This window comes from Choloepus didactylus, chromosome 3, assembly GCF_015220235.1.
Source record: "Choloepus didactylus isolate mChoDid1 chromosome 3, mChoDid1.pri, whole genome shotgun sequence".
In the NCBI taxonomy this organism is placed as follows: domain Eukaryota; kingdom Metazoa; phylum Chordata; class Mammalia; order Pilosa; family Megalonychidae; genus Choloepus; species Choloepus didactylus.
Genome location: NC_051309.1, coordinates 18,050,151 through 18,065,831, shown reverse-complemented (window position 1 = coordinate 18,065,831; position 15,681 = coordinate 18,050,151). Strand labels below are relative to the sequence as shown.

The 15,681-nt window shown below is 35.5% G+C and overlaps 2 protein-coding genes across 3 annotated transcripts in view; one reads left to right on the top strand and one right to left on the bottom strand.

The window, feature by feature from the left end:
- Positions 1-6,493, top strand: part of LCORL (ligand dependent nuclear receptor corepressor like) — a 209,241-nt gene extending 202,748 nt beyond the window's left edge. Inside the window, exon 7 of one of the 2 annotated variants that reach the window (XM_037829490.1) lies at positions 6,202-6,493. In XM_037829490.1, the coding sequence (XP_037685418.1) occupies positions 6,202-6,382 (181 nt within the window). In that variant the 3' untranslated portion in view covers positions 6,383-6,493. The remainder of the gene's footprint in view (positions 1-6,201) is intronic. The other variant, XM_037829474.1, reaches the window with a different exon arrangement.
- Positions 6,494-9,170: 2,677 nt separating this feature from the next.
- NCAPG (non-SMC condensin I complex subunit G) overlaps positions 9,171-15,681 on the bottom strand; it is a 57,450-nt gene continuing 50,939 nt past the window's right edge. The window contains exons 15-21 of the mRNA XM_037829472.1: positions 15,456-15,637; positions 15,010-15,184; positions 12,950-13,111; positions 12,540-12,681; positions 12,072-12,158; positions 10,354-10,423; positions 9,171-9,373 (exon numbers count right to left, since the gene is read on the bottom strand). Of these exons, the coding sequence (XP_037685400.1) occupies positions 9,250-9,373; positions 10,354-10,423; positions 12,072-12,158; positions 12,540-12,681; positions 12,950-13,111; positions 15,010-15,184; positions 15,456-15,637 (942 nt within the window). The 3' untranslated portion in view covers positions 9,171-9,249. The remainder of the gene's footprint in view (positions 9,374-10,353; positions 10,424-12,071; positions 12,159-12,539; positions 12,682-12,949; positions 13,112-15,009; positions 15,185-15,455; positions 15,638-15,681) is intronic.

The window sequence follows — 15,681 nt, the reverse complement described above, 5'->3', positions numbered from 1 at the left end:
CACTATCTTCATTTTCCAGTTAAAGACCTTGAAGCTTAGAGAGGTTAATGTGTGCTCAGCTGATTGTTGATTGGATTCAGGATTGGCACTCAGGCTCTACAAAATCGCCTTCTGCCCCAACTTAGTAAATTCTCATCCCTGAAGACCTATTTGTTCCCCTGATCCCTCCCCTCTCCTGGGATTAATATTTCCCTTCTCTGTAATCCCTTCGTTCTTGGTTACTTCTTGTATGTTTATTACACACTGCTTTTTCTTCCAGTAATTTATGTATACATTCTCCCCCTGCCCTCTTACCAAACTGCAAAATTCTTGAAGAGAGACGCCACTACACCCTTTTTTTGGTAATCCTAATAAATTAAGTAGGTACTGGTTAAGTATTTGAGGGGAGAATTCTGACGGCAGTCACCACTGGACCTGGTTGACAAGCACATACTGGATCCTCTTCAAACTGAAACACTACTTTGTGGCAAGAGGACTGTATATAAAGCCTCCTGGAACCGAGGGGTCCATCACAATAAGAGTCCAATAGACCAATGACTTCATTTTATAACTGCTTTCTGCTTCAAATACATGGGACAACACTTGTGCCTCTCATGGAGTTTTCTGATCTGGGTTTGTGCATTTATTTAACAACCCTGTCATAATATGTGGATAGATTTGTAGAGATATCAGGCTAAAAAGATACTGCTGAGCCATTACAAGTATTCAGTAACTTTTACTGAATTAACATTGGAAGACATCATTTCCAGAGGTATTGTTTGCAGGAAGCAACAAGTCATCCAGAACTTGGAGTTAAATGATAAGTCCAAATTTGATGGTATGAGGTACATTACAGTTAACTCTTGAAATTCCAAATCCTATACAAGAATCCAGTTTATCCATACAAGCAGCTGATTTCTGAAACCGTTGACCTAAAGAATCTTCTTATGGTAACTCTCGAAAAACATGCCAGTTTATGCCCTGACATGGGCTCTGCCCACCCACCCACCACCCACCCTTTAGAATTGAAGGAAACAAGCAGCAGCCCCTTACTTAGGTAAATGCTATGAGGAAACTTGATGATCTAAATGTAAAGCTCTGTTAGATGGGGTCATGGCTGTAGCCCTTAGTAATATCTTTCTGAAATTTGTAAACCAAATACTTGTCTGCTAATTTCACCTGTAAAGTATTATGAAGAAGTTAATAGATGGGTATTAACATGAAGAGGGAATCATGACAGAATTACAAACACCCAAAATTTAGCAAGCAGTGTAGGGTAGTAAATCATAGGCCCCCAGAGACTTCCACTTACTAGCCGTATGGCCTTGAGTAAGCCATTTACTTCTCTGATCTTCAATGTCTGGTTGTTAGGATTGGATGAGATAGTGTATAAAAAAGCTTTCAGGATTGGGCCTGGCATGAAGCAACTGCTCTATAAATGGTATTTCCAGACCTGTCTTGATCACACTGAAATTTATTTCCTGCAATTTGGCTACCTAATACAAAAGCTTTTTCCCTATATAACAGGAGTGAACCATCAACTATTTCCAGTCATAAGTAAAACAGCCTTAAATTCTTAGAGCTAGATATATTGACAGATTTTTTGTTAAAATTAGAATTATCCATGATCATTATTTTAAATCACAAATGGTAATTGTTTGGATTTCCATGAACCTCAAAATATTTCCGTCTTTCACACTTTCCATATGCACATGCTCTACAAACTTCTTCCATTCAGGTTTTGGGAGGGGCCTCTGCCTTAGGATCGGTGAGATCACCGAAGTGTTAAAAATAGGCTCAGATGCCAAGATAACCATTTCAGGGACTCCCTTGCTCCTGGCGCACCCTCACCTGCCATGTAGGATCCTAGTTTGATAGAGATAGAAGAGGCCTCGCCTCGGCTGGGGGCTTCTCTTCCTCCTTCCCCTTTCACCAAAACAGGCAATGTTAATACTAAACCTTTGCACTTGCATGGGCTCCTATGATTTTTAAAACATATTCATTGGCTCTCAGTAGATCATAAAAACACTCTATAAGGTAAGCAGGAAAGAAGCCATTGATTCTTTTTCTCACAGATGAGGTTAAGGTTACTTTTCCAAGACTGTAAGGATGACTGTGACTATTGTCAGGTCTTCAACCAGGTCTTTACGTTCTCTTCCCCAACCCTGTGTATACACTATTGCTAACTCTCATTAGAACCCTTGATGTAGCTATATAAAGCCACATTAACAGATGATTTGTGTTGCTTCCTCAGCTTTATAAGCTTTAAAAAGACTTGATCAATTTGACTACATAAAATTTTAAATATATTAATGACAAAAATCACCATAAGTAGAGTCAAAACTAATAAACTAGGGAGAGGGAGGGGACAGGGCAGCATTGTAAATCACATATAACAAAGGATTAATTTTCTTAAGAACTAATAAGAAAAAGATCATCTTCCCAATTGGCAAAGGACACATAAAAGAAAACATAAAAATATGAACAATGCATAACCTTCCTGCCAGGAGAAATGGCAGATGAAAACAATGATATTCAACTTTTAACCTATCAAATTTTCAAAGATTCCTGTTTTATTTTACACTGTTGGTAAGACTGAGGGAAGAAAGACATTTTGATACATTTTTGGCCAGAGTGTAAATTGGTAAACTATGAAGGGCATTTTGATATATGTCAATCTGTAAAGCACATACCCTTTGATTCAGCTGTTACATTCCTAAAAATCAACCTTATACAGTTGCACATGTAATTAAAGACACACGTACAAGAATGTTCAATGCATCACTGATATTTTAAGCAAAGGATTGGAATAGCCAAAGTATCTCAGTTGACAGTACTGGTAAAATAAATTCTAGTACATCTGTACTTAAAATGAAATTTTATGAGGCTGTTAGAAAAAACAAATGTGTATTTTACAGATAGGAAGTCTCTAAAGTACGTTTAGTTTTTAAAAAGCAAGATCGAGTGTATAGAATTATATGGAGGGAAAAATATATACATACACAAATATGTACATATTTCAATGTGAAGAGACAATCTGGAAAAATACACAAGAGATTGGTAATAGTTGCCCCTAGAAAGGGGACAGGAGCAGTGAGAGAAACTTATTTCATTGTATAACATTTTGTGCTGATTGATTTTTTAATTTTGCAAATGTATTACCTATTTCTAAAACATTTGCAAAAGAAAAAAATCATTGTTTAAAAAACATCAAGAAAAATTGAGGAACATTGATTAATTTTTCATTTGGGACGAATGTGTAAGACTCTATGACAAATTCCTGATATTAAACCTATCTAGGCAATTTTTAAATTTCCAAATATAAAAGAATCCTTATAAATAACTCCCCTAGATTGCAAATTTTTTGAGAGCATGGACTAAGTCTTCGTCATTGTTGTTCCCCAAAGGACTTCCTAACAGGTTTTCATAAATGTTTGTTAAATAATTAAATTGAATGACTGAGACATTGAAAATAGAATTGAAAAATGCTCTGGTAAGTCCTAGATTAATCAGAGATCCAGGTTCTTAAATTGGTCCGGATACATCTGGTTTAGGACACCCTGAAAGTAAGGCAATTTATTTATTTTTCTGTACCTTAAGTTTCACTGTCTTAAAAAAAAAAAAAAAAAAAAAAAGCGAGAGATCCAGAAAGTTCCCTTCTAGCTCTAATGTTCTGGTGCCTCTGCTTCCAGCACTCCATAAGATGGCTGTGTTCTTAGTGTTCTGTAGATCAGTGATGCTGAAACTTTAATTGCACATCCACTACTTGTTTAAGTGTATATATTTATGAATTAAACATACCTGTGTATTACTTACAAGTAAAGTTGAGCTCTTTACTAAAACAAAATATTTTCTTCCCATACCTGTGTATAGCCTTATGCACTCCTGGGATTTGTGTCCCTGACTTTGGAGGGCACTGCTCTAGAAAATTGCCTTTAAGTGTTGAAAAGAAAAATACAGTTGTGAAAATATTCTTTAATGGATATACCTTGGTCATATAGCAGACCTAAAAATTATTTTTGTTGTTACGTTATTTGTACCTCCATCCATGCCTTCATTTCCTTTTCTGGAGTTTAATACTTTGATACACTTATCTACCAAGCTCTCTTGATTAATATAATTTTATTTTTATAACTTTCCTTAAAATTTCTCAAAAAATGTACATCAAACATCTTTTTGCTTAAAAATACAAATAATAATGGAAAAATATTACTGCTTTTTCCTGAGCTTTGCCAGCTTGAAGAACAATAACTTGAAGTCCCTGAGCCCATCAGCCTAATAATAATAGCAATCAAGAATCAGTTAACATTTCTGATATGAATGAGAATATTGTATTTTGGGTCTTTTTCATCTGTCACATATTAAACCATGATTTACTTTAAATATATTGCTATTTAACTTATTAATCATACCTCTGTTTAGGCTTTTTTTTTAATGACTGCAATTTTTGATAAATCTTTTCAGTTACCTTGTATTCTGTGTAACTTTGTCTGACACACCTGTAATACTGACACAAGTTGACACCATGCCACTCAATGGGACTGGGACTGTGTGCCTGGGGTGACCCGAGAGCCCATGATAGTGGTGTTAAAAGTTTGGAAGGACAGGTTGCGTCTCTGTGACTTACTGATGACAAATGAGTCAGCTTGTTGAAAATGCAAGGAGGGATCTGAAAAACACACTACTGGAATCTGGATGCTGCTGCAATTAGCAGCTCTAACAATAGTCACTTAAATATTAGATACCTCAGTTTCCTCAATAGGAAGACTTATAGACTTACTGCTGGAGAAAGCTTAGGAGGGATATAGTCCAACCAGACTAATCAGAGTTAAGTGTCAAATTAGCTAAGGTATAACCGACTATAAAATAGTTTATAAAGGTAAGGATATCTGAAGATGTGAATTTACTATCATAAAAAATATTCAAGGCAAGGGATTACATGTGCATCCCAGCTGGGATAGATTAGCTCCCCTTTGGACCCAAGTTTCTGTGATTCCAAAGAGCAGCACTGACCCAGATATTTGATTGTATGATTTTTATGTTTATTAAATTTTTATTGCACTACTACTGTGTATTCAGCACTGTGCTTGTCTCCATAGAGATAAAAATGTTGACATCTTTGTCTTCAGGTCTAGTAGGGGTTACCAGATTATCACACATGAAACAGTGGACAAGCCAGAGTAGTTCAGAATTAAATGCAGTATATTTTAAGTACTAAAGGGAAAAGATTCAGAAATATGTCTAGAGATGTTGTGGGATTTGTGTCAGGCCTTGAAGCATGGGTCAGTTAAGCAAAGTGGAGAGGAAAGTTTTCTAGGGGGGAGCAACATTCATGAACAGATGGGATTGTGCCGTGAGCTGGTATAGCACTTCAGAGTGTCCATGAGGGAATCAAGTTGAATGGAGATCTGTCCAACCTCATGTAAATCCAAACAAGCCACAGACCTTTTCCATCAATATAGAAATTCTTTAAATTAGACATCCAGAAGAATATCTTGTGGATGCCACATTTGTTCTGATGAGCTGACCATCAGGCAGTCCAGAGAACTTGACTTTTTCCACCATCAAAAGAGGACTAATTTTTCTGCTGCTGATGCCTGTCGTCAGCCTCCTCAGAACTAGTAACCGAGCATAAGGGAAAGAGCAGGGCTATGGTGTCAAATCAGACCTGTGTTCCAAATCCAGCCTGGTGCTTGTACCACCCTCAGGTGTGACTTTACTTAACTCTTTGAGACTCCCTTTTATCATGTCTCATACAAGGATATGTATACCAATCTTGCTTGGTTGTGAGATTTAAATGAGAAGATGGTGTGAAAGTGCCTAGGAACAGTAGGCATTCAACAAAGGTTAATTCCTTCTTCCTGTTTCACACTGGCTCAGGAACTGGTAAGTTAAAGGATGAGTCACAGGACTGAATCCTACCAGGTTCAGAAGATTAATTGATGGATACTAATGGCATTCATATATGCAGTGAAGTTTTCCTTTCTCCCAGTAGTACTGAGTGACCTCTGAAGTACTTGGCTTACACTTGGCACCATTCATTGTATTCCTTTCAGTTCTCTAAGAACAGCAGGAGCTAAACACAACTCTGGAACTTTCAGGATGAATGCTCTGTGTACTCTAATGTTTAGAGGTCCAAACAATACTGAATTTTCTTTTACAAAGCTGATAATTTCTTTGAAGTTAAAGTAAAACTAAAATGCCTTAAACTTTTTTTTCCAGCATGCTACAAATGAAAACTGATGAAAAATTGAATTTGTCTGATGGGAATACATCAAGTTGTCCTTTGAGCCCCATTAAGATGTGCCTTAATCGTCCTATTGAATGGAATCTGAATTTGACAGCAGCATCTCTAGCGAGCTGTACAGTTCATAACCAAAATCTCAAAAGTGAAGAGAAATAGATTGCAGTTCTTGTTGCACTATCATTTTGTATGTCAATATTCTTTCTGCAGAATAAGCATTTATCAATTGATCTTAAAATATTTCTAGTCCTGTGATTTGTCTTTATATTAAATAATTAGCATTAATCAGTTTGATTATATTCTTTGTATGTTTTTTTTTTACATACTGTTTTGCACCGGACCATTGTGGAATTTTGCAGTACAAATGGATTTTGATGTTTCTCTTTTTAATGGTATTTTGTGAGTTTTGTATACCCTAAGTTTAAATACATAATTGTCCCATTTTATTTCTGTGCAAAAAAGATTGAATATATAACACATTATGTGATTTAGAAAGCTAGTATTGTAAAGATTTGTGATGATGACCAGCTGTATAGTAGGTGGATACCAACTACCTCGAAGCAAATTGGTAAAAGAAAAGGAAAAGGTGTCCCTCTTGGAAGTTTCTCTTTCAAAGTTATATATGTATAGAAAAATCGATCATAGTTTATCATCCAAAAGCATGTTTTCATTTGCAAGAGAAGTTGAGCAGTTAGCTATTTTTCTCCCTTCATTTAAACTTATAGTCTGTGGGCTGTAAAAGCTTTGGCACAATTGCACATTTATACTCTTTAGCAAATCTGTGCCTCCACATCTTGCAGACAAGAACAGTTTGGTTTCTGTAAACTACTAGTTTTGAATGAAAAATGGTAAACAGACTTACATCTATTCATTTTATTTTATTGCATCTTATCCATTTATTTTAAAGTTTAAAGGAATGTCTTTTAACAGCAGAATATTCCTTAAGTTTAACCCTAATAGTGAAAAGCAAAGCTTCAGCAATGGCTACATGACTGTGTCCAAGACTTCAGGAGTAGGAATGTTAAAGGTTTGGTACTTAGATTTATTTTCCACACCAGAGAAAGTAAACTTTGGTATGGTGATCCATGTAAGTGTATCAAAACATGGCTCCTTTCCTTTTAGATAGCCCGGACATGGAGTGAATGGGATGAAGTTTACTAACTTACGTTTAGTCTAAAGACTTTTCCTCATAGCACATTTTGTATGTTTTGAATCCTTGTTTCTCCCTACCTCCTCTTCCCAAAATCCTTTAAATGACAGGGATGAATCAAAAAAAGATGTGCATAAGGAAACTGAAGCACAGGAAGACACAGAGCCAATAGAATGAAGAACAATCATCAACTTTTCATTGTTTTATATCATCATTATATCTGCCTTTTCCTTTTGCTTAATAAGCATTCTTGCTTTGTAACTTTGAGGGTTCTATTTCTGAGTTCTATAGAGCACATATATGTGTGTAATGTAGAAATCTGGTTTCTAAAAAGCCCGCAGTCTTACTTTATTTAGCTCCTTCTGAGACTATCACTTTAAACGATGGCCTCTGGTAAATAAACCTAAAAAAAGCACAATTATTAAAACAGATCCACTGTTAGGACATTACCTATTGTGAATAATAACAAGAAAAGGTGTTTTGTTGGGCTCTTAAATTGGGTGTTACAGAAGGAAAGAGGACTGGTTTCATGCAGTTTAAGTTTCATAAATCAGACAAGTGCCAATTTCAGAAGATGACAAATGAAATTGACAGTGATGAAACAGTGCTCATAAATTAGTAAATGAAGACTTGCGGTCATATTCTTTTCCCTCAAGTATTTTTTTTTTTATTAACAATAACATATTTATTCTTTTATTATGCCAAAACCAAAAACCCAACTTCATAACTAAGTATGTACAGGTTGATATTTCTGCAACCTGGAAGTATCACCACAAACATAAGCAAAGTAGGGCTCCCATATGCAAATGTTTTACGAAGAGAGATCTCCCATGCAGGTAGCATTATCAAAGATATTTTCAGTGTAGGAACCATGAAACAAGGTTGTGAAAATGATAACCTGAAACTGGGCGATGGGAACTTTGGTTCAATATACTAGTTCTCTCTACTTTTCTTGAATGTTTGATATTTTCCATAATAAAATCTTTAAAAAAAACTTAGAAGGGCACCTTAGAATCATCTGATGTAAACTCATTTGAGAGCTGGTAAAAGTAAGGATCAGCGCAAAAGGATATATTAGAAGGTCATGTGGCACAAAGGAGAACTGAAACTAGAATTTTGGTTTCTCATTTCTTAGCCCAATGTTCTTTCAATTTTACCTCCTTAATAAGCTGGGGCCCAAAACCACACAGATGGCCACAGTACCAGAGTCAGAACCCAGGTCTTTTAATTTTCCAGTGTCATAGGCTAGCAGCCATTGTCTTATGGAGGGAGGCTCAGAAACGTTAAGGCCAAGCAGCCAGCAGTTAAAACACTTATAGAATTTCATAGAGAAGCCTCCTACTTCCCCATTCCATTGAGCGCTTTATTCCACCTCACTGGATTTATTTTGTTCAACTCCTCTTCCTCCCTGGAACTAGGCCTCCTGCCAGTCAGCTTGTGGTACTTCACTTGCCCTTGAGATGTCACTTTTTAAATATGTTCAGTGCTGTTTTCATCTATTGGATCTGCCCTAAGTCATAAGCTTCTGAAATGCAGGCTACTAGAGTTAGTTATATTTGGTTGAAGTTTTCCACAGTGCCATGATTTTAAACTTGAGCATTCATAACAATCACCTCAGGAGCTTTAATGTTTATAAAGCAGATTCCTGGGTCCACTTCAGATTGTGATTAAACAGTCTGACTTATGCAGATGATCTCTGGACCACACTGAGAATATCCCAGTGCTTCAATACAGGCCAAAGCAATATGGAATCACACAGCAGAAAGTCTTACAAGAAGTCAGGCTTTTTGTTCCGGGTTTGACACAAAGGTAACTTTATTGAAGCGAAGAACTGACCGTAACATTAAAGGACATCTTTAAAATCTCATCTCTCCTCCTAACTTGTATCTTCTTTGAGAAATTGTGCAAGATTAAGTTTACTTTTTTCTAGTGCTGCTGTTTTGGCTCGTCTTGGTAATCTCATCTTCATTTCTGATTCTGGTTCTGGAACTTCATGGTCACTAAACAGATGTTGAAAATAACACCAATTTAAATATAAGCTTTAAAACCCGTTTATAAATAAAACATTTTTTTTTTTGTTTCTGACTGATTCCAACAGCGTGTAATCTGCTTGCCTGGTTCCATTAACTCAGCTTAAAACTAAAATCTCAAACAGTAACCAAAAAGCCCTCAAGCTATACTTATAGCAAAGTGAGTCATGAAAAACCTAGCACAAACTTTCATATCTATTATGGAACCTGGTGTTATACAGAACAAAAGCCCCAAGCATTTGCTTCAGTGAAACAAACAGGGACCATGATAGCCATCCAAAAGTTTTTTCCTGAAACTTGGGTGAAAAAAAAAATTTAATTTTCGTGATTAAGGCAATAAATTCCTAAAGTACTGTGATCAGCACATTTCCCAAAAATGACACTGAATTTAGTCAAGACTTAACCTAAATTCGATATGTACTGAAGATATACATATTCCATTTTTACCAATGAATAGATAAATAGAAAACAGCTACAAATTTTCAGCTTCTGACAGTGGCTTGTCAGAAACCAAAAACATTCTACCACACAAACACTAATGTACCTAAATTATAGGCAGAAAATGTAGAGAACCCAAATGTTATCTAACTCTCAAGAATTTGCTAATTCTAGATCAAATAGAAAGGAAACATACGTACAGAGCCATCTAATTAGAATATATGGAAATATAAACTGAATGAGAGAATTTACTAAAGATGACTACCTAGTACCAAAAGGCCATGTCAGCTAAGCAAAAACTCACAAGCCATAGAAAGTCAAATATGTTTTCAGCAATGGAAGTTTAGAATATATACCCAAGAAAAGCTAGCCATTCATAGTTTTCACCGACTACATCGTTAATACAGAATATATTGAGTTCCATTCATAAAACTGATAAACTACAATATTTTCTCTATTTCTAGACAAAATAAATGAAGACAGCCTCTCTATTACAGACATGCATGGAATACCTTTCAGTATCAGCCTCAGCAGTTTGTTGTCTCCTCTTCACCACAGCTGAAGCTGTCACTTTTCTCTGTCCTAGAAGACAGTATCATTCATTACGAAACTTTATCAACTGCTTATCGTTTTTAATCTAGTTTCTGGGCTATCCAACACCTTTACTTTCCCTCTTCAACTCATTTCTTCCTTGTTCCCAACTATCTGGTTACCAATTATCAACTCCACAGTAAAAAGCTCAGTCAAGATTAAAATTTATATTTATTTCTCTTCCAAGCTCTGTTAAGTCTAGGTTAAGGTAAAATACGGAAATGATGAGCAAAGTACAATGACTTAAATTTTAGTTCAATGTAGTTTGGTGTACAGAAGCATGTGAAAAACATGTTCTATAAAACAAAGTAGTTCTCTACGGCTATAGCATAAGGTGAAAAAATTAATGAAAATTAAGGCTGGAAAAAGGTATGATAAGCCCATAAATAGGTCCTAAAGAAGTAGAACTTTAATCGGAGGCAATGGCTTCTCATGAAAAATTCAAACATACAGATGACCAATTGCAATATGAGTTATAAAACATTTCAATGCAAAAACTAGAACGTTTATATAGTGGGAGTCTCAAAAATTCTATTTGCTAGAAACTTACAAAGTTAAGGAGTAGGACAATAAGATTTGGCCTGTGATATTCCTCTTTTATGATAAGAAATAAAGCAGCATGTTTAAATGGAGTTTGGGCCATTTTTTTTTTAAAGGATGTAATTACAGTATATTATCTAAAAGCAATCTGATCAAAACTAAGTTGTTCAGTATAATAATTTAGTTGAAAATTATAACACCATTAACTCATTATACTTTTTGTGTTTTCTTCCCACACTTTCCTTTTTGGTTTTTAAATTTCTAATTTATTTATCACCGAGAAAACATCCAACAATATGGAACTAATTGGGAACAGTATCTAGAAACTAGTGTTTAAATAATTGATTGGTTACAAGATAGTATTATGGCCAGATTCCATTTTAGGAAAAAGAATAAATCTGCATAGAAAAGGGTCTCAAAAAAATATTTTTCAAGGATTAAAACAGCGGTTGGCTCATGGATGGGATTATTATTAGCATTCTTTAAGTAGTTTGCTTGGATGTATTTTCTGATTCTTCTGTAATAAGCATGCACTGCTTTTGTAAAAAGAAAATAAAACAATAAAAAGATCTTGAATTTCAGATTTTTTTCCAACTGATCCCCTAATATTCTACATTCACTTTATTCCAACAATTCCCCTATTGTTAGATATCCCTTGGGATATAAATAAATTGGGAAAATATGAAATGAGAGAGGAAAAGAGAAGCCCAGAAAGATATTGGGAGTATGGCGGTGAGGGACAAAAACTCTTAGATATATAAAGAATAGAAAACAAACAAAAATTGATAAAATAAAATCATCATTGATTAAATATTAATTTAACCCAAACAATCCTTTGCAATTTGATCTTTTCCATCATTTGTCTTTCAATCAAAAGCACCTGGGAGCAATACTGATTTTATAATCTTTTAGAAACAACGCAAAAACTATCAACTGAAAGAATTAAAAGGAAAGTTAAGGATATCTAAGACATTCAAAAATCTTTATCCCTAGGAAACAAAGATAAGGAAACTTGCAAAGGATATACTTCATAGGAAGACAAACTTGAAAAGTTTTATTATAAAACTTAAAGCCATACATGAATCAGTCCATTTATTACCTCTGTTCGTCTTTTGCTGAGTGGATTTTGATGCTTGGGTTGCTTTTATATTTCTGAGAGGAGTCATATATACTTCATTATTCTTTTCTATTAAAGGGAAAAAAATACAATGTAAATAGCCTCATGGAATATTTTAACATACCTTTCATAAACAAAAAATGACAACCAGTCCCATTAGCAGCTATTAAAAAGTTAAATCAACATTTAAAAGAACATGAATACTGAAAAATAAGCAAAACACTCCTAAAAAGATAGTACTAATGGTCATAAGGTGAGAAATGTACATTAAAAAAGCTGGAAAAGTAGAATAAGCACTTATCAGTAACTCTCTTTCCCCAGGGGATTAATTGGAAGAAATTTTCCTTCATTTCTGCAATTCAGTCATACACATGTTAGAAGAGAAAAAAATGTCTCAGTAAAGATGAAAGTAACAGAATCTTATAACTATTCGGGTCAGTGTATCATTACCATCTTCATTTTGAATAATTGTCATAGTCATTTTGGCATCCTGTGCTGCTGCTTCTGTTTGGTCACTGTATTCTTTATTTCCTTTTTCTAACTGAATCTTGATTTTCTCCAAAGCTCTCAGACATGTCCTATCTTTTACCTGCTATAATAGAAAACATTATTAACATATTTTAAATGTGACACATTCTAATTTTCCTTCAAAAAAGTTACTAACAGACCAATATCAAGTTGTTTGAAAACATTTTAAAAATTTTATGAAATTTACAAGAGCAATGTTTACTTCAAACAAGCAATAAACTAGTCACAATGTTTATTGGTTAAGAGGTAACATATATAATTTAATACAATCATGTAAATTCTACCTTGATAAATATATATACACACTAAGAATAATTTGCAACTACTTTTACCTCTAGAATCTCATTCAGTAGAACCAGAAGATCTTTTGCAAGATAGCTACTGAGTTCTAAAGAACTCAAAGCTTTTGTATAGACTCGAATTTCTGGTGAACAGGGACTTGTTAAGATCTCATTGCAAATTTTTATAGCCAAGTTGTCATGTACTGTTAAGGCCTAGAAAAGCAAGAGAAGATTCTTTGTAAATAGGTATGATTAAAATACAGTCCTACACATCTAACATTTCCAACTAATTATCTTGCCATAACCCCAAAGGCAAAATTTCAAAAACCGAATTTAATATCATCCCCACAAAATAACACCTGCTTCCCGATTTTCTGTATGGATGTTCTGGTACAGGGCCCAGATCTGTCCTCTTTAGGACTAAAGCAAGTGTCGGAGGTGAAAAGTTCCCTGCTACTAGTGTTGGAGGTGAAACGTTCCCAGCTGCAGAACTGATCCAGGCTGACAGGAGTGGGCTCTGCCCAAGGTTACAGCAGCTCCCGCAGGGTCAGTCCACATCCAGTAACGAGGTGACGCACTGGTGCCATGGCCCAGCCTCCTTGCTGCAATTCTGGACAACTGAAAGGGCCATCCTGGTTTTGGAACTCCCTGTTTGATCAGCTGGGGCCTCTGACTGCATGGCAGTTCAACTTCTCCTTCTGTCCCAATCTACTTCCCTCACTCCTCCCACTGATGTTGCTCCTGAGAGAGTCCTCCCCAATAAACTGTTCTGTCAATGGTTCCTTTGGGGTCTTCTGTCACCCATACACGGGATCGTAGACTCCTCCATCTCCCCTTCCTCTCAAAACCCTTCCTTTTAGGTTTTTATTCCTATATATTTATTTGTTTCAATTTCTACTACTCTAGTTCAAAATTTTCTCTCTCCTTTATACAGATTTTTAACTGGTCTCTTTATTAAGATTCTCTCTCCCATCCCTCATCAATCCACCTCATGTAACCATCACTGTGACCACCAAATTAATCTTCCTAATAAGTAGTGTTTATCCCATTAACCCTTTCACTGTAACCCTGTCATCAAAAGCCTTGCACAGTTACTCATTGCAAATAGAGCAAACTCCAAATTGCCTTGCTTGGCCTTCAAAGTACTCTATAATCTACTTCAACTTTCTGTGCTTTCATGCCCAAACAGGCCCATTCAGGAACCATAGCCAGAATTTTTCCATAGTTATCTAATGTGCCTTGCACGACCCCACCTACATGAACCACCTTCACTAAAAATTTGCCTTTCCTTTCTACCCAAACCATTCCCCAAATCCCAACAAAGCCTAACTGAATACTACCCAGAGTTTTTTTAAAACTACCAATGCTGTACTCATCAACCCTACCACATCAGTCTTGACTGAAACTCCTAAAGCACTTATGAGCGATGTCACTGATTTTTGCCATAATTTGCCTTAATATTCTTTATAATGTTATCTTTCCAAAAGCATGTAACATAGTGACTTGAGTAGAGTATGAAATCACTAAATATTAATTAAAGTGATAGAAGGGCAATACTTTCAACTTAATCAACATCAGATTAATTTTCAAGGTGGTGACAAGTTTGATCAGATGACATTAAAAGATTTCAAAACCCAGCTAAAGCTTAATTTGTACGTCAGTTTGCAGTTGATTTGTCTACTTTAAATTAAAAACCAAATTAAATTTAAGGGCCATTTCATTTTTTGAATTCTCCTTCCTTGTATCAGACACATATTAAGTAAGTCAACATTCTGAAGATTCAATTGAGTCCTAGATAACATTACTTTGGAATGATTAAGAACCAATACTGGAGGGGGTGGGGGAAGAGAGTGATGAACTTTTGGTAACCTCTTTTCAGTAACGGAGATGTTAGCACTGATTAATTCCATATTCATGTGATTAGTTCCATATTTCCTAAAAGAAGTTTTTCTCTTGCTTTGTGTCCTGTACCACCATACAGACTACAAGTCTAAAGATCAAAATCCAGTCTCTCATTCTTTCACACACTCTACAAGGGGGATCACTGTGTCAAAATGTCAGTGATCTGCATGCCATCATCCTGACCATCCACAGCTCTCATGATCACCCACCTGATAATCTTGGGAATTCTTGGCCTGAGGATTTAATCCACTTGGTCGTGTCAAATCTACAAGCAACTCAGCAACATTAGTGATATCAATTTCAGCTAAAGGAGAAGATGCAGGGGCACTGGCCAGTGTTTGCAGAGTTGGAAGAAAAGCTTCCTCAAAGCATTCCTGATTAGTCCTATTGAAAAACAAGTTGATAGTATGTTGACAGAATACTATATTAGGAGAGAAAAAGCATATGATTCTTAAAGATTATAAATAAGATACATCCCATCAAGGTATTTCCACCTAGGGAAGAGCCAGAAATAATCCAGGGAGGAGAAAAAATCTAGGTAAGTTCTTCTCATTTCATCATGCATTCACTGAAGTAAGAAAAAGAACATCAACCAGAAAATGACATCATAGGTATCACCTCAAGTCAGACTTTGATTTTTCACTATCATTCATACCTGCTTGCATAAGCAAACATGGGGAAAAACACCCCGAGGCAATGTCGAAGTTGAATATCCTCTTCAGTCACAGGATTGTACCATAACAAAATAAGACGAGAAAGAATCCTGCTGCTGACCAGTATTCCAGAGAACATCAGCTTGGCTAGTCCTTCTGCAGCTCCTATCCTGAGTTCAGACACCTAAAAAATTATTTTCATTAGAAGAAAAAAGTGTTAATGTATTT